General features: G+C 40.6%; 2 protein-coding genes across 6 annotated transcripts; both read left to right on the forward strand.

Moving 5' to 3' along the window:
- The first annotated feature begins 280 nt into the window (after positions 1-280).
- On the forward strand, positions 281-6630 carry LOC306828239 (inosine-uridine preferring nucleoside hydrolase-like). Of its 3 annotated transcripts, none has more exons than XM_079350560.1 (7): positions 281-339; positions 820-897; positions 4788-4976; positions 5564-5746; positions 5815-5926; positions 5989-6125; positions 6206-6630. In XM_079350560.1, exons 3-7 carry the CDS (start codon positions 4794-4796, stop codon positions 6569-6571), a joined length of 981 nt encoding a protein of 326 aa, XP_079206686.1. In that variant the 5' UTR covers positions 281-339; positions 820-897; positions 4788-4793; the 3' UTR covers positions 6572-6630. The 3 variants fall into 3 exon arrangements, with proteins under 3 accessions (XP_079206686.1, XP_079206685.1, XP_079206687.1); XM_079350559.1 differs by having other exon boundaries at positions 323-339; positions 775-897; XM_079350561.1 differs by lacking the exons at positions 281-339; positions 820-897 and adding an exon at positions 1030-1066.
- Positions 6631-7064: 434 nt separating this feature from the next.
- LOC306828236 (inosine-uridine preferring nucleoside hydrolase-like) lies at positions 7065-14351 on the forward strand. 3 transcript variants are annotated; one of them, XM_079350554.1, is made up of 7 exons: positions 7065-7168; positions 7604-7726; positions 12508-12696; positions 13286-13468; positions 13537-13648; positions 13711-13847; positions 13928-14351. In XM_079350554.1, exons 3-7 carry the CDS (start codon positions 12514-12516, stop codon positions 14291-14293), a joined length of 981 nt encoding a protein of 326 aa, XP_079206680.1. In that variant the 5' UTR covers positions 7065-7168; positions 7604-7726; positions 12508-12513; the 3' UTR covers positions 14294-14351. The 3 variants fall into 3 exon arrangements, with proteins under 3 accessions (XP_079206680.1, XP_079206681.1, XP_079206682.1); XM_079350555.1 differs by having other exon boundaries at positions 7649-7726; XM_079350556.1 differs by lacking the exons at positions 7065-7168; positions 7604-7726 and adding an exon at positions 7820-7897.
- Positions 14352-15312: the final 961 nt, after the last annotated feature.

Below are 15312 nucleotides of genomic sequence, written 5' to 3' on the forward strand. Positions count from 1 at the left end.
GCCATCGATGAAGTGTGCCAAAAATAAAAATCTGAAATGCATTCAGGTGAACCATAGAAACATACGCGATTTTTACATACATTTTAACAGGATTTGTCATTCCTTCCTGAGCAAAGATTATTTTCTAAAATGCAATTGGTAAGTTCATTTGTATAGTCTTTTGATAAGACACAAGCAACACAAGTGTCTACAGGTATAAAGGTTTGGACTTGTATCAATCAGTAACTGTGTTAACCGCAGACTTCAATCATTAACACATTCACCAGACTCACCTAAATAGTAACACGTCCATACCTACTTGTGTCTGCTGCCCCCGAGTGGCCAACAGTGGAATTGCAGGTAAAACAAAAACCCAATATTCTGCTGAAGTCCTTTATTTAAATTTGCTGACAAATAGAGGCTAATTGTGAATGCTAATGAGATACTTTATTGATCCCGAGGGAAATTCAAGGCCTCCAGTAGCAGTATACAAACAGGCAGGACACAAGACATTAGTTACAATACACACCTGCTGTCCCCCCTCCCCTCTGTATACAATAATCCCCCAAACAAGATTTAGCAGCCCCTATGTGACTAAGAGTAAACATAATTACAGGTTCAACCTGTGCAGTTAGCATTAGCATTAACATTAGCATTAGACTTCAACTTATATAGCACAGGGGTGGACAAAAATAATTAAATCTGGAGAAGAAATTCAAGATCCTCGTAAAAAAAATAAATGTCAAGATCAAACACCGGCTAAATGTTTCCTCTTAATATCCTTTTTTTTTTCAGATTTGTTTTAACTTCGCCTTATCAAATCATATCATCTTCTTGGAGCTCGCGGCCCATGCTGGTAAAACCATCGGATGATCCTCCAACTGTCACCCTTCAAAGTCTACTTTCACAGACGGAAAGGTAAGTGTGCTCACTAATATTCACATAATACCAAACAATATGATTACACGACAGTCTTACAACGGCGTGGAAAGAGCGCGCACTGTTGCCATGGTAACTGTTTAACCAAAATATGTGAGATAAATTCTCAGCGCAAGTTCAGTTGAGCTACCATGAAGTAAAAAACAAGGTGACAGAGAAACTTACTTTATGATTATTAAAATATGTAACAGCCTGCGTTCATCTCTTTGTATTTTCACTGTGGAACAAATGAAGCTGTACGTTCAGTAAATAAGAAAGTAAAGTTTATTTATAGCAGCAGGTCTTTTGATAAATGGCTGGCGCTTGTAACCTCTATTACCTAACGGTGATACAGTTTTCATTTAAAAATTCCACTGAATATAAAGTGGATTCACCTATCACACAGTATTGCTATTTAACAAAATCATGCAAATGAAAAAGAAAGAATCCAGTTTTGTGATTGGTTGGCTAACACACACTTTGACGTTGATGACGCTGTGTTACGTCGCATATGCCCAGAATGGGCGGGGCTTTTAATGAGGTAAAATTTGAATTAGTCCTTTGATGCTTTGATCTTCTTTGATGCTTTGATCCGTCACAAAACAATTCTTAACCTTTCAGTAACTCACATTTATCACTGGGTAAAAATCACAACTCATGCAGACAGTCAATTGATAGACGCATATCAGTATCTGATATATATTTAAGTATCAGCTTCAGCAGAGTTTCGAGATTCAGACCAGCCGTGAAAATCAAACACACAAAGGTGCAAACATGTCCTCAACGAGCCACATCGACACCTTTGTTTTCTGGAATTCAAAGTTATCAGAGGCTCCGGCCCTGATCGAGCAGTACGAGTGTCATGCACTCGACTGTGAAGTGGACCAGACTGCAGAACCTGAGCAGTCAGTGAAGCCCGAGACTATGACAGACCTTCATGATGAAAACATGACCGTGAATAGTCCAGAGGTCAGCACAATCGATTTTCCAAAGAGAGAGTTGTATACAATTCTTGAGGAGCCAGAAGAAGAGGAACGAGCCATGGCATTTGAAGCAAGAGAACTGCAGGCAGCCTCTGCAGCAGAGGAGATCGAACCGCTTCAGCCAGTTAAACCAGGGCTGACAGCTAGTGAAAGTCAGCTCCAAAGCAGAAACCTGGCAGCTAACTACCTAGAGCTCGATGAAAGTGAGTATCCTCAGCTCCAAAGAGACATGCCGAAGAAAGTTCCCATGAAAAAAACAATCCTGGATGTGCCACCTGTAAAAAAGCCCCCAAAAACAGGTGCATTGGCTGCTAAAGAGGAACAAGGACCTGTGGCCACAAGTGAACGACAGGTAGATGCTGCAGTGAAACAGCCCCGGGTATCTGCGGAGTCGGGAGGTAAAAAAGGCAGGAACAAGCTGAGGGACGTCATCCAGATTGGCAGTTGCTGGCAAACAAGAGGCACTGCCCGCTATGACAACACTCAGTCTGCAACAGACTGGAAAATGGTGCAGACTGACAAGCTTGTAAATGCTGTGAAACAAGATGTAACCAACAGTACATCTAAGAAAGCACAGGAAGATCTAAGACCTGAAGTGCAACAGGTAACTTTGACACCCGAAGAACCAAAGGTGGCTGTTAAATCTGTGCAAGCACAAACTGATGTGTCACCTGAGGTACCACAGGTAACTGTTGTACCAGAGCAACCACAGGTTGCTGGTATAAAAATCCTAAGGAGGCCGAAACACCCCATCACCCTGATAGGCATTCCACCCAAGAAACATGTGAGTGAACAAGTACAGCTTCCAGCACTTTTATCAGATCCAACTACAAGACAGGAAGCTCCCAAGACCAAGGCCATGAATGCTGCAGATACTTTCTTTCAGCAGAAAGGAGTAAAGATGGTTGAAGTTATTGAGCAAGACTTCTTGAGTGGCAAAGGCGAGTCAACCATCAAGTTGGAAAAAGAAAATGCAGCTTTGATCGCAGAGACAATTCATCTAAAACAAAGGCTCCGAGCTCAGACAGATGAGGCTGCAGAGGCTCGCTTAAAAGATGAGCAACGGATCTCTCTCCTGAAGCTGGAGCTACTGCACAGTGGGGCCACCGAAAACTCGGCTCTTCTCAAAGCCAGGAAGCTCCAGGAAGCCATTGAAAAGGAAAAGGGTCTCAATAAGGATCTGGAAACTTCCTTGGCCCAACGGAAGGAAGAAATCTCCAGACTTGTGGCTGCACAGGCCCAGGCTAAAGAAGACCGAAAGAGGGAAGAACTGCAGATGCACGAAGAAAGGAACAGCATCCTGCTAAAGCTAAAGGATCAACAACAGGCCCTCAAGCATGAAACCTCCTTAGACAAACTGGAGGCGAGAATAGACGATCTCACAAAGAAGATGAGGGAGCTTCAAGAGAAACCCAAGAAACCCTCTCTGTGGAAAAGATTCCTCAACTTCTTCAAATAAACTGGATGGAAGTCCCCTCATCCCCCGCCCCCCCCCCCCCCCCCCCCCCAAAAATAAAAAAATAAATTACAAATAAAAAACAAAAATAATAACATTTTGATTCAGCTAATTAATGACAGTGATTCACAAAATCTGACGTGAAAAATAGATACATTTAAAACACTATGACAAAACTGTGGTTATGCAATTATTATTTTTTTTATTAGCTCACAGAGCCCTCACAGACGATGGGTTTATTTGAATGCTATAATTTTTTTATTTTTTTTTCATTACTGGATATCATGTTGGTCTCAAGCAAACAAGACTGTCTTAAAACCCTTGAGGGACACTTTATGAACAAGTCCTTAAAAATCTGGACAGAAAACCACAATATTATCATCATTGTGATATACTTGATATATATAAAGTTTTAAGCTTTGACAATTGAATCATTTATTCTGATGTTTGTTTAGTGTTTAAGGATCGCCCATGATGCAGCTCCCTCACCATTTAAGAGCTTTAGGAATCTTTGCTCTGAGCAGATCTTCGAGGTCCGCCTCAAACGGAGACTGCAAACGTGGCTCCACTTTAGCACAATCTGTATAATCTTTTACAGCCATAAAAGAATGGAATAATCTTCCAACTAGTCTCAAACTTTTCACCTACAAAGTTTAAAAAAAAAAGTGTTTTAAGTCTTTTCAGCATTAATGTGTCATCTCCACAACTGTTTACATCTCAAGGAAACTCTCACATAATGTTTTAATATCTGTGTATTGATCTATGCCTTTCTTCTCACTTATGAAATGTGTGTGTTTGTGTGCACACATGACGAGTTGATTTGTATTTTACTCTTGCCGTCCCCTGCCCATGGACAACAGATGGAAATGAGCGAGTTAGCTGAATCTGGTCCGAAGCATCTCTTCTCTTCTGAGACGAATGTTTCTTTGTGTACATTGTCTCTGATTGAGAGCGGCAGTAGCTCAGTCCGTAGGGACTTGGATTGGGAACCAGAGGGTTGCCAGTCCAAGTCCCGACACGGCCCAAAATACGGAAGCTGGTGTGGTCGCCCAAGCATTGCTGAGGTGCCCCTGAGCAAGGCACTCAGACATCTCTCAATTGATGCATTTCCACAGGTCCTGTTTGTACATGTGTGTGATTCAGACCTGTGTGTAAGAAGCATGTCTCTACAATAATAACAGAGTACCAGAATTTACACAATTTAAAAAAACTGAAAATAAACTCAACTTTAATTGAATGGTTTTATTAATTGTTTTTCATAAATCATGGAACAATAATCCATCTGCTTTATTATTTTTTCGTTTGATGTCATGCTGCTAAAACTTTTCAGGAAGGTATTTATTATATGTATTTATTCTTTACTCTCATTCATTTAAATGCAAAAGAAGGAAGTTATTCTGGTTACTGAATGAAAAGTCAAATAACGTATTGACCTGTTGTAACATCTACAGACGGCCATGGAGAAGAAGCAGGTGATCATTGACACGGACTGTGGCATCGACGATGCTCAGGCCATAATGATGGCTCTGGCAGCTCCCAACATCCAGATTGTGGGAATCACCTGTGTGTTTGGGAACGCAGCAGTTGAAAATGTGTGTCAGAATGTCCTGAGGGTGCTGTCCATCTGTGAGCGTCAAGGGGTACGTTTCTCATGTTTCATATATGAATGACCGGCTGATAGAAAGTTTAATCTGGTTCAGACTGGTTTATATTTAGAAAACATATTTTTCCCTTTGCATGATCAGCCAATCTAATTTAATTCTGTCCTTTGTTTTATCAAAGAAAGACAACATTGGATCAACATGATTTTAAGAGATGACCAAATCTTTGTTTTTGACCTGAAACAAACTCGATGTTTTATCCTGATTAAGAAAAACAAAAACGTGGCTTATCCGAGCTGATTTGATCATCTTTCTGTTTCTTAAACAACCCATTCTAAAGACTTGATCCAAACAAGTAGCTTTAATCAGATCACCTGGACAAGAGAGGGAGGTGGAGACAAGTCGGCCTTCTTTATACAATCAATGTACATTTACAGATATAAAAGAGATAAATGTGCTGAAAACTGTGGAAGCTTTTTAATACATCAAATGTGAGCATCAATTAAAAGAAACAACTTGTTGAAATGGTTACAAAAAGACGATATGTTTTGTATGGAGCCAAACTACTTTTACTTTCATATCCGTGAACAAGTCTCACTGCACTAAAGGTGAACTTCTGTCTGCAGATTCCCGTGTTTAAAGGTTCTGGTGGTCCTCTGGTTGGAGCCTGTATCCCAGTCAGTGACCACTTTGGCACCGATGGTCTTGGAGACGTGATTAAAGACAGAGACCCGCAGTGGGAGGAGAAAATCCAGAGAGAGCATGCAGTGAATGCAATGATCAGGCTGGTGACTGAAAACCAGAAGCAGGTGAGAAACCTCTCTGTGTTGTCTGTAAGCTGAAGCTGCTTTCGATTACAAAGTGCCGGCCTCCACAGGTGTCCTTGGTGGCCCTCGGCCCGCTCACTCACCTGGCGTTGGCCGTCAGACTGGATCCAAGTTTTCCCCAAAAGCTCAAAGATTTGTACATAATGGGAGGCAACATGGAAGGTAAAAAGCATCAGTTGTTGTTCCATGCAGTCGGCTCGTATAACTTGATTTTGTGTTTTTAGGAAAAGGAAATGTGACACTGTGTGCAGAGTTTAACTTTGCAATGGATCCAGAGTCGGCTTATGTTGTTCTTGAAGAGTTTCTCTGTCCGACACATGTTGCATCATGGGAATACGCTTGCAGAAACCCACAAACCTGGGTAAGCTCCATGTATGTTTTAAACCCTGCATGTTTGTTCCTTTTTTTAAACTTGTTTAATTGACTTCTGATGCTGTGCAGGAGTTCTTTGAAGAGTTGATCAACCAGGATGCCCCTGCTGCAGCCTTTATGAAGAAGATCACATCTAAATGCTCGGCGTACTCTAAAGAGGCCATGCTGAATAAGAGGGACGTGTACTTTGGACCTGGCTTTGTGTCTTACGACGCATACGCGATGGCGGCGTGTATTGACAGCAGTTTGGTCACCGAGAGAATCGAGTGTCCGGTCCGTGTGGAGCTGCAGGGTTCAATCTGTCGTGGTATGATGGTACTGGATCGCACAAATCAGCTGAAAAAAAGCCACAGTGTGTTTGTTTTGACTAAATGTGACGCTGCAAAGTTTAGTCAGTTACTCATGAATTCTCTCAGACAACCATGTAAGAAGTAATGTTTAAAACCCCATGTGTCATCTGGGACTAAATAAAGTTTGAATCTTCTGAACGACAATGAGGACTTTTGCTGAAATCCTTTTCTGACAAAATAGAGATGCATCTCACGATCGCTCTCATGTGCATTTACCATCCTTTGAAAAGTGAAATAACGGGCATGCACTGTGATCTCCCCACCTGTCAGGATCAATGCAGCTGCAATGTCATCGATGAAGTGTGCCAAAAATAAAAATGTGAAATGCATTCGGGTGAACCATAGAAACATACACGATTTTTACATACATTTTAACAGGATTTGTCATTCCTTCCTGAGCAAAGATTATTTTCTAAAATGCAATTGGTAAGTTCATTTGTATAGTCTTTTGATAAGTTAATTTCAGTTCACTTTATATTCATATAAACTCATTGCACCAGTGTTTTTAACGTTTTCTTCAACACAAGTGTCTACAGGTATAAAGGTTTGGACTTTTATCAATCAGTAGCTGTGTTAACCGCAGACTGCAATCATTAACACATTCACCAGACTCACCTAAATAGTAACACGTCCATACCTACTTGTGTCTGCTGCCCCCGAGTGGCCAACAGTGGAATTGCAGGTAAAACAAAAACCCAATATTCTGCTGAAGTCCTTTATTTAAATTTGCTGACAAATAGAGGCTAATTGTGAATGCTAATGAGATACTTTATTGATCCCGAGGGAAATTCAAGGCATCCAGTAGCAGTATACAAACAGGCAGGACACAAGACATTAGTTACAATACACACCCGCTGTCCCCCCTCCCCTCTGTATACAATAATCCCCCAAACAAGATTTAGCAGCCCCTATGTGACTAAGAGTAAACATAATTACAGGTTCAACCTGTGCAGTTAGCATTAGCATTAACATTAGCATTAGACTTCAACTTATATAGCACAGGGGTGGACAAAAATAATTAAATCTGGAGAAGAAATTCAAAATCCACGTAAAAAAAAAGTCAAGATCAAACACCGGCTAAATGTTTCCTCTTAATATCCTTTTTTTTTTTTTTTAGATTTGTTTTAACTTCGCCTTATCAAATCATATCATCTTCTTGGAGCTCGCGGCCCATGCTGGTAAAACCATCGGATGATCCTCCAACTGTCACCCTTCAAAGTCTACTTTCACAGACGGAAAGGTAAGTGTGCTCACTAATATTCACATAATACCAAACAATATGATTACACGAAAGTCTTACAACGGCGTGAAAAAAGCGCACACACTGTTGCCATGGTAACTGTTTAACCAAAATATGTGAGATAAATCCTCAGCGCAAGTTCAGTTGAGCTACCATGAAGTAAAAAACAAGGTGACAGAGAAACTTACTTTATGATTATTAAAATATGTATTTTTGTATTTTAACTGTGGAACAAATGAAGCTGTACGTTCAGTAAATAAGAAAGTAAAGTTTATTTATAGCAGCAGGTCTTTTGATAAATGGCTGGCGCTTGTAACCTCTATTACCTAACTGTGATACAGTTTTCATTTAAAAAATCCACTGAATATAAAGTGGATTCACCTATCACACAGTATTGCTATTTAACAAAATCATGCAAATGAAAAAGAAAGAATCCAGTTTTGTGATTGGTTGGCTAACACACACTTTGACGTTGATGACGCTGTGTTACGTCGCATATGCCCAGAATGGGCGGGGCTTTTAATGAGGTAAAATTTGAATTAGTCCTTTGATGCTTTGATCTTCTTTGATGCTTTGATCCGTCATACACAATTCTTAACCTTTCAGTAACTCACATTTATCACTGAGTAAAAATCACAACTCATGCAGACAGTCAATTGATAGACGCATATCAGTATCTGATATATATTTAAGTATCAGCTTCAGCAGAGTTTCGAGATTCAGACCAGCAGTGAAAATCAAACACACAAAGGTGCAAACATGTCCTCAACGAGCCACATCGACACCTTTGTTTTCTGGAATTCAAAGTTATCAGAGGCTCCGGCCCTGATCGAGCAGTACGAGTGTCATGCACTCGACTGTGAAGTGGACCAGACTGCAGAACCTGAGCAGTCAGTGAAGCCCGAGACTATGACAGACCTTCATGATGAAAACATGACCGTGAATAGTCCAGAGGTCAGCACAATCGATTTTCCAAAGAGAGAGTTGTATACAATTCTTGAGGAGCCAGAAGAAGAGGAACGAGCCATGGCATTTGAAGCAAGAGAACTGCAGGCAGCCTCTGCAGCAGAGGAGATCGAACCGCTTCAGCCAGTTAAACCAGGGCTGACAGCTAGTGAAAGTCTGCTCCAAAGCAGAAACCTGGCAGCTAACTACCTAGAGCTCGACGAAAGTGAGTATCCTCAGCTCCAAAGAGACATGCCAAAGAAAGTTCCCATGAAAAAAACAATCCTGGATTTGCCACCTGTAAAAAAGCCCCAAAAAACAGGTGCATTGGCTGCTAAAGAGGAACAAGGACCTGTGGCCACAAGTGAACGACAGGTAGATGCTGCAGTGAAACAGCCCCGGGTATCTGCGGAGTCGGGAGGTAAAAAAGGCAGGAACAAGCTGAGGGACGTCATCCAGATTGGCAGTTGCTGGCAAACAAGAGGCACTGCCCGCTATGACAACACTCAGTCTGCAACAGACTGGAAAATGGTGCAGACTGACAAGCTTGTAAATGCTGTGAAACAAGATGTAGCCAACAGTTCATCTAAGAAAGCACAGGAAGATCTAAGACCTGAAGTGCAACAGGTAACTTTGACACCCGAAGAACCAAAGGTGGCTGTTAAATCTGTGCAAGCACAAACTGATGTGTCACCTGAGGTACCACAGGTAACTGTTGTACCAGAGCAACCACAGGTTGCTGGTATAAAAATCCTAAGGAGGCCAAAACACCCCATCACCCTGATAGGCATTCCACCCAAGAAACATGTGAGTGAACAAGTACAGCTTCCAGCACTGTTATCAGATCCAACTACAAGACAGGAAGCTCCCAAGACCAAGGCCATGAATGCTGCAGATACTTTCTTTCAGCAGAAAGGAGTAAAGATGGTTGAAGTTATTGAGCAAGACTTCTTGAGTGGCAAAGGCGAGTCAACCATCAAGTTGGAAAAAGAAAATGCAGCTTTGATCGCAGAGACAATTCATCTAAAACAAAGGCTCCGAGCTCAGACAGATGAGGCTGCAGAGGCTCGCTTAAAAGATGAGCATCGGATCTCTCTCCTGAAGCTGGAGCTACTGCACAGTGGGGCCACCGAAAACTCGGCTCTTCTCAAAGCCAGGAAGCTCCAGGAAGCCATTGAAAAGGAAAAGGGTCTCAATAAGGATCTGGAAACTTCCTTGGCCCAACGGAAGGAAGAAATCTCCAGAATTGTGGCTGCACAGGCCCAGGCTAAAGAAGACCGAAAGAGGGAAGAACTGCAGATGCACGAAGAAAGGAACAGCATCCTGCTAAAGCTAAAGGATCAACAACAGGCCCTCAAGCATGAAACCTCCTTAGACAAACTGGAGGCGAGAATAGACGATCTCACAAAGAAGATGAGGGAGCTTCAAGAGAAACCCAAGAAACCCTCTCTGTGGAAAAGATTCCTCAACTTCTTCAAATAAACTGGATGGAAGTCCCCTCATCCCCCGCCCCCCCCCCCCCCCCCCCCCCCAAAAAAAAAAAAAACAAAAACAAAAATACAAATAAAAAAACAAAAATAATAACATTTTGATTCAGCTAATTAATAACAGTGATTCACAAAATCTGACGTGAAAAATAGATACATTTAAAACACTATGACAAAACTGTGGTTATGCAATTTTTTTTATTAGCTCACAGAGCCCTCACAGACGATGGGTTTATTTGAATGCCATATTTTTTTTATTATTTTCATTACTGGATATCATGTTGGTCTCAAGCAAACAAGACTGTCTTAAAACTTTTGAGGGACACTTTATGAACAAGTCCTTAAAAATCTGGACAGGAAACCACAATATTATCATCATTGTGATATACTTGATATATATATATGTGTGTGTGTGTGTATATATATGTGTATATATATATATACACACACACATATACATATATATATATATATATACATATATATATATATATATATATATATATTTATATATACACATATGTTTACATCTCAGGGAAACTCACATAATGTTTTAATATCTGTGTATTGATCTATGCCTTTCTTCTCACTTATGAAATGTGTGTGTTTGTGTGCACACGTGACGAGTTGATTTGTATTTTACTCTTGCCGTCCCCTGCCCATGGACAACAGATGGAAATGAGCGAGTTAGCTGAATCTGGTCCGAAGCATCTCTTCTCTTCTGAGACGAATGTTTCTTTGTGTACAGTGTCTCTGATTGAGAGCGGCAGTAGCTCAGTCCGTAGGGACTGAGCTACTGAGGGACGTAGGGACGATCTCACAAAGAAGATGAGGGAGCTTCAAGAGAAACCCAAGAAACCCTCTCTGTGGAAAAGATTCCTCAACTTCTTCAAATAAACTGGATGGAAGTCCCCTCATCCCCCCCCCCCCCCCCCCCCCCCCCCCCCAAAAAAAATAAAAAAATAAATTACAAATAAAAAACAAAAATAATAACATTTTGATTCAGCTAATTAATGACAGTGATTCACAAAATCTGACGTGGAAAATAAATACATTTAAAACACTATGACAAAACTGTGGTTATGCAATTATTATTATTTTTATTAGCTCACAGAGCCCTCACAGATGATGGGTTTATTTGAATGCTATAATTTTTTATTTTTTTTTTCATTACTGGATATCATGTTTGTCTCAAGCAAACAAGACTGTCTTAAAACCCTTGAGAGACACTTTATGAACAAGTCCTTAAAAATCTGGACAGAAAACCACAATATTATCATCATTGTGATATACTTGATATATATAAAGTTTTAAGCTTTGACAATTGAATCATTTATTCTGATGTTTGTTTAGTGTTTAAGGATCGCTCATGATGCAGCTCCCTCACCATTTAAGAGTTTTAGGAATCTTTGCTCTGAGCAGATCTTCGAGGTCCGCCTCAAACAGAGACTGCAAACGTGGCTCCACTTTAGCACAATCTGTATAATCTTTTACAGCCATAAAAGAATGGAATCATCTTCCAACTAGTCTCAAACTTTTCACCTACAAAGTTTAAAAAAAAAAGTGTTTTAAGTCTTTTCAGCATTAATGTGTCATCTCCACAACTGTTTACATCTCAAGGAAACTCTCACATAATGTTTTAATATCTGTGTATTGATCTATGCCTTTCTTCTCACTTATGAAATGTGTGTGTTTGTGTGCACACATGACGAGTTGATTTGTATTTTACTCTTGCCGTCCCCTGCCCATGGACAACAGATGGAAATGAGCGAGTTAGCTGAATCTGGTCCGAAGCATCTCTTCTCTTCTGAGACGAATGTTTCTTTGTGTACAGTGTCTCTGATTGAGAGCGGCAGTAGCTCAGTCCGTAGGGACTTGGATTGGGAACCAGAGGGTTGCCAGTCCAAGTCCCGACACGGCCCAAAATACGGAAGCTGGTGTGGTCGCCCAAGCATTGCTGAGGTGCCCCTGAGCAAGGCACTCAGACATCTCTCAATTGATGCATTTCCACAGGTCCTGTTTGTACATGTGTGTGATTCAGACCTGTGTGTAAGAAGCATGTCTCTACAATAATAACAGAGAACCAGAATTTACACAATTTAAAAAAACTGAAAATAAACTCAACTTTAATTGAATGGTTTTATTAATTGTTTTTCATAAATCATGGAACAATAATCCATCTGCTTTATTATTTTTTCGTTTGATGTCATGCTGCTAAAACTTTTCAGGAAGGTATTTATTATATGTATTTATTCTTTACTCTCATTCATTTAAATGCAAAAGAAGGAAGTTATTCTGGTTACTGAATGAAAAGTCAAATAATGTATTAACCTGTTGTAACATCTACAGACGGCCATGGAGAAGAAGCAGGTGATCATTGACACGGACTGTGGCATCGACGATGCTCAGGCCATAATGATGGCTCTGGCAGCTCCCAACATCCAGATTGTGGGAATCACCTGTGTGTTTGGGAACGCAGCAGTTGAAAATGTGTGTCAGAATGTCCTGAGGGTGCTGTCCATCTGTGAGCGTCAAGGGGTACGTTTCTCATGTTTCATATATGAATGACCGGCTGATAGAAAGTTTAATCTGGTTCAGACTGGTTTATATTTAGAAAACATATTTTTCCCTTTGCATGATCAGCCAATCTAATTTAATTCTGTCCTTTTTTTTTTATCAAAGAAAGACAACATTGGATCAACATGATTTTAAAAGATGACCAAATCTTTGTTTTTGACCTGAAACAAACTGGATGTTTTATCCTGATTAAGAAAAACAAAAACGTGGCTTATCCGAGCTGATTTGATCATCTTTCTGTTTTTTAAACAACCCATTCTAAAGACTTGATCCAAACAAGTAGCTTTAATCAGATCACCTGGACAAGAGAGGGAGGTGGAGACAAGTCGGCCTTCTTTATACAATCAATGTACATTTACAGATATAAAAGAGATAAATGTGCTGAAAACTGTGGAAGCTTTTTAATACATCAAATGTGAGCATAAATTAAAAGAAACAACTTGTTAAAATGGTGACAAAAAGATGTTATGTTTTGTATGGAGCAAAACTACTTTTACTTTCATATCCGTGAACAAGTCTCACTGCACTAAAGGTGAACTTCTGTCTGCAGATTCCCGTGTTTAAAGGTTCTGGTGGTCCTCTGGTTGGAGCCTGTATCCCAGTCAGTGACCACTTTGGCACCGATGGTCTTGGAGACGTGATTAAAGACAGAGACCCGCAGTGGGAGGAGAAAATCCAGAGAGAGCATGCAGTGAATGCAATGATCAGGCTGGTGACTGAAAACCAGAAGCAGGTGAGAAACCTCTCTGTGTTGTCTGTAAGCTGAAGCTGCTTTCGATTACAAAGTGCCGGCCTCCACAGGTGTCCTTGGTGGCCCTCGGCCCGCTCACTCACCTGGCGTTGGCCGTCAGACTGGATCCAAGTTTTCCCCAAAAGCTCAAAGATTTGTACATAATGGGAGGCAACATGGAAGGTAAAAAGCATCAGTTGTTGTTCCATGTAGTCGGCTCGTATAACTTGATTTTGTGTTTTTAGGAAAAGGAAATGTGACACTGTGTGCAGAGTTTAACTTTGCAATGGATCCAGAGTCGGCTTATATTGTTCTTGAAGAGTTTCTCTGTCCGACACATGTTGCATCATGGGAATACGCTTGCAGAAACCCACAAACCTGGGTAAGCTCCATGTATGTTTTAAACCCTGCATGTTTGTTCCTTTTTTTAAACTTGTTTAATTGACGTCTGATGCTGTGCAGGAGTTCTTTGAAGAGTTGATCAACCAGGACGCCCCTGCTGCAGCCTTTATGAAGAAGATCACATCTAAATGCTCGGCGTACTCTAAAGAGGCCATGCTGAATAAGAGGGACGTGTACTTTGGACCTGGCTTTGTGTCTTACGACGCATACGCGATGGCGGCGTGTATTGACAGCAGTTTGGTCACCGAGAGAATCGAGTGTCCGGTCCGTGTGGAGCTGCAGGGTTCAATCTGTCGTGGTATGATGGTACTGGATCGCACAAATCAGCTGAAAAAAAGCCACAGTGTGTTTGTTTTGACTAAATGTGACGCTGCAAAGTTTAGTCAGTTACTCATGAATTCTCTCAGACAACCATGTAAGAAGTAATGTTTAAAACCCCATGTGTCATCTGGGACTAAATAAAGTTTGAATCTTCTGAACGACAGTGAGGACTTTTGCTGAAATCCTTTTCTGACAAAATAGAGATGCATCTCACGATCGCTCTCATGTGCATTTACCATTCTTTGAAAAGTGAAATAACGGGCATGCACTGTGATCTCCCCACCTGTCAGGATCAATGCAGCTGCAATGCCATCGATGAAGTGTGCCAAAAATAAAAATCTGAAATGCATTCGGGTGAACCATAGAAACATACACGATTTTTACATACATTTTAACAGGATTTGTCATTCCTTCCTGAGCAAAGATTATTTTCTAAAATGCAATTGGTAAGTGTATTTGTATAGTCTTTTGATAAGTTAATTTCAGTTCACTTTATATTCATATAAACTCATTGCACCAGTGTTTTTAACGTTTTCTTCAACACAAGTGTCTACAGGTATAAAGGTTTGGACTTTTATCAATCAGTAGCTGTGTTAACCGCAGACTTCAATCATTAACACATTCATCCTATTCACCTAAATAGTAACACGTCCATACCTACTTGTGTCTGCTGCCCCCGAGTGGCCAACAGTGGAATTGCAGGTAAAACAAAAACCCAATATTCTGCTGAAGTCCTTTATTTAAATTTGCTGACAAATAGAGGCTAATTGTGAATGCTAATAAGATACTTTATTGATCCCGAGGGAACTCAAGGCATCCAGTAGCAGTATACAAACAGGCAGGACACAAGACATTAGTTACAATACACACCCGCTGTCCCTCCTCCCCTCTGTATACAATAATCCCCCAAACAAGATTTAGCAGCCCCTATGTGACTAAGAGTCAACATAATTACAGGTTCAACCTGTGCAGTTAGCATTAGCATTAACATTAGCATTAGACTTAAACTTATATAGCACAGGGGTGGACAAAAATAATTAAATCTGGAGAAGAAATTCAAAATCCACGTCAAAAAAAAGTCAAGATCAAACACCGGCTAAATGTTTCCTCTTAATATCCTTTTT

Source organism: Symphodus melops (genome assembly GCF_947650265.1).
Source record: "Symphodus melops genome assembly, chromosome: 8".
In the NCBI taxonomy this organism is placed as follows: Eukaryota; Metazoa; Chordata; class Actinopteri; order Labriformes; family Labridae; genus Symphodus; species Symphodus melops.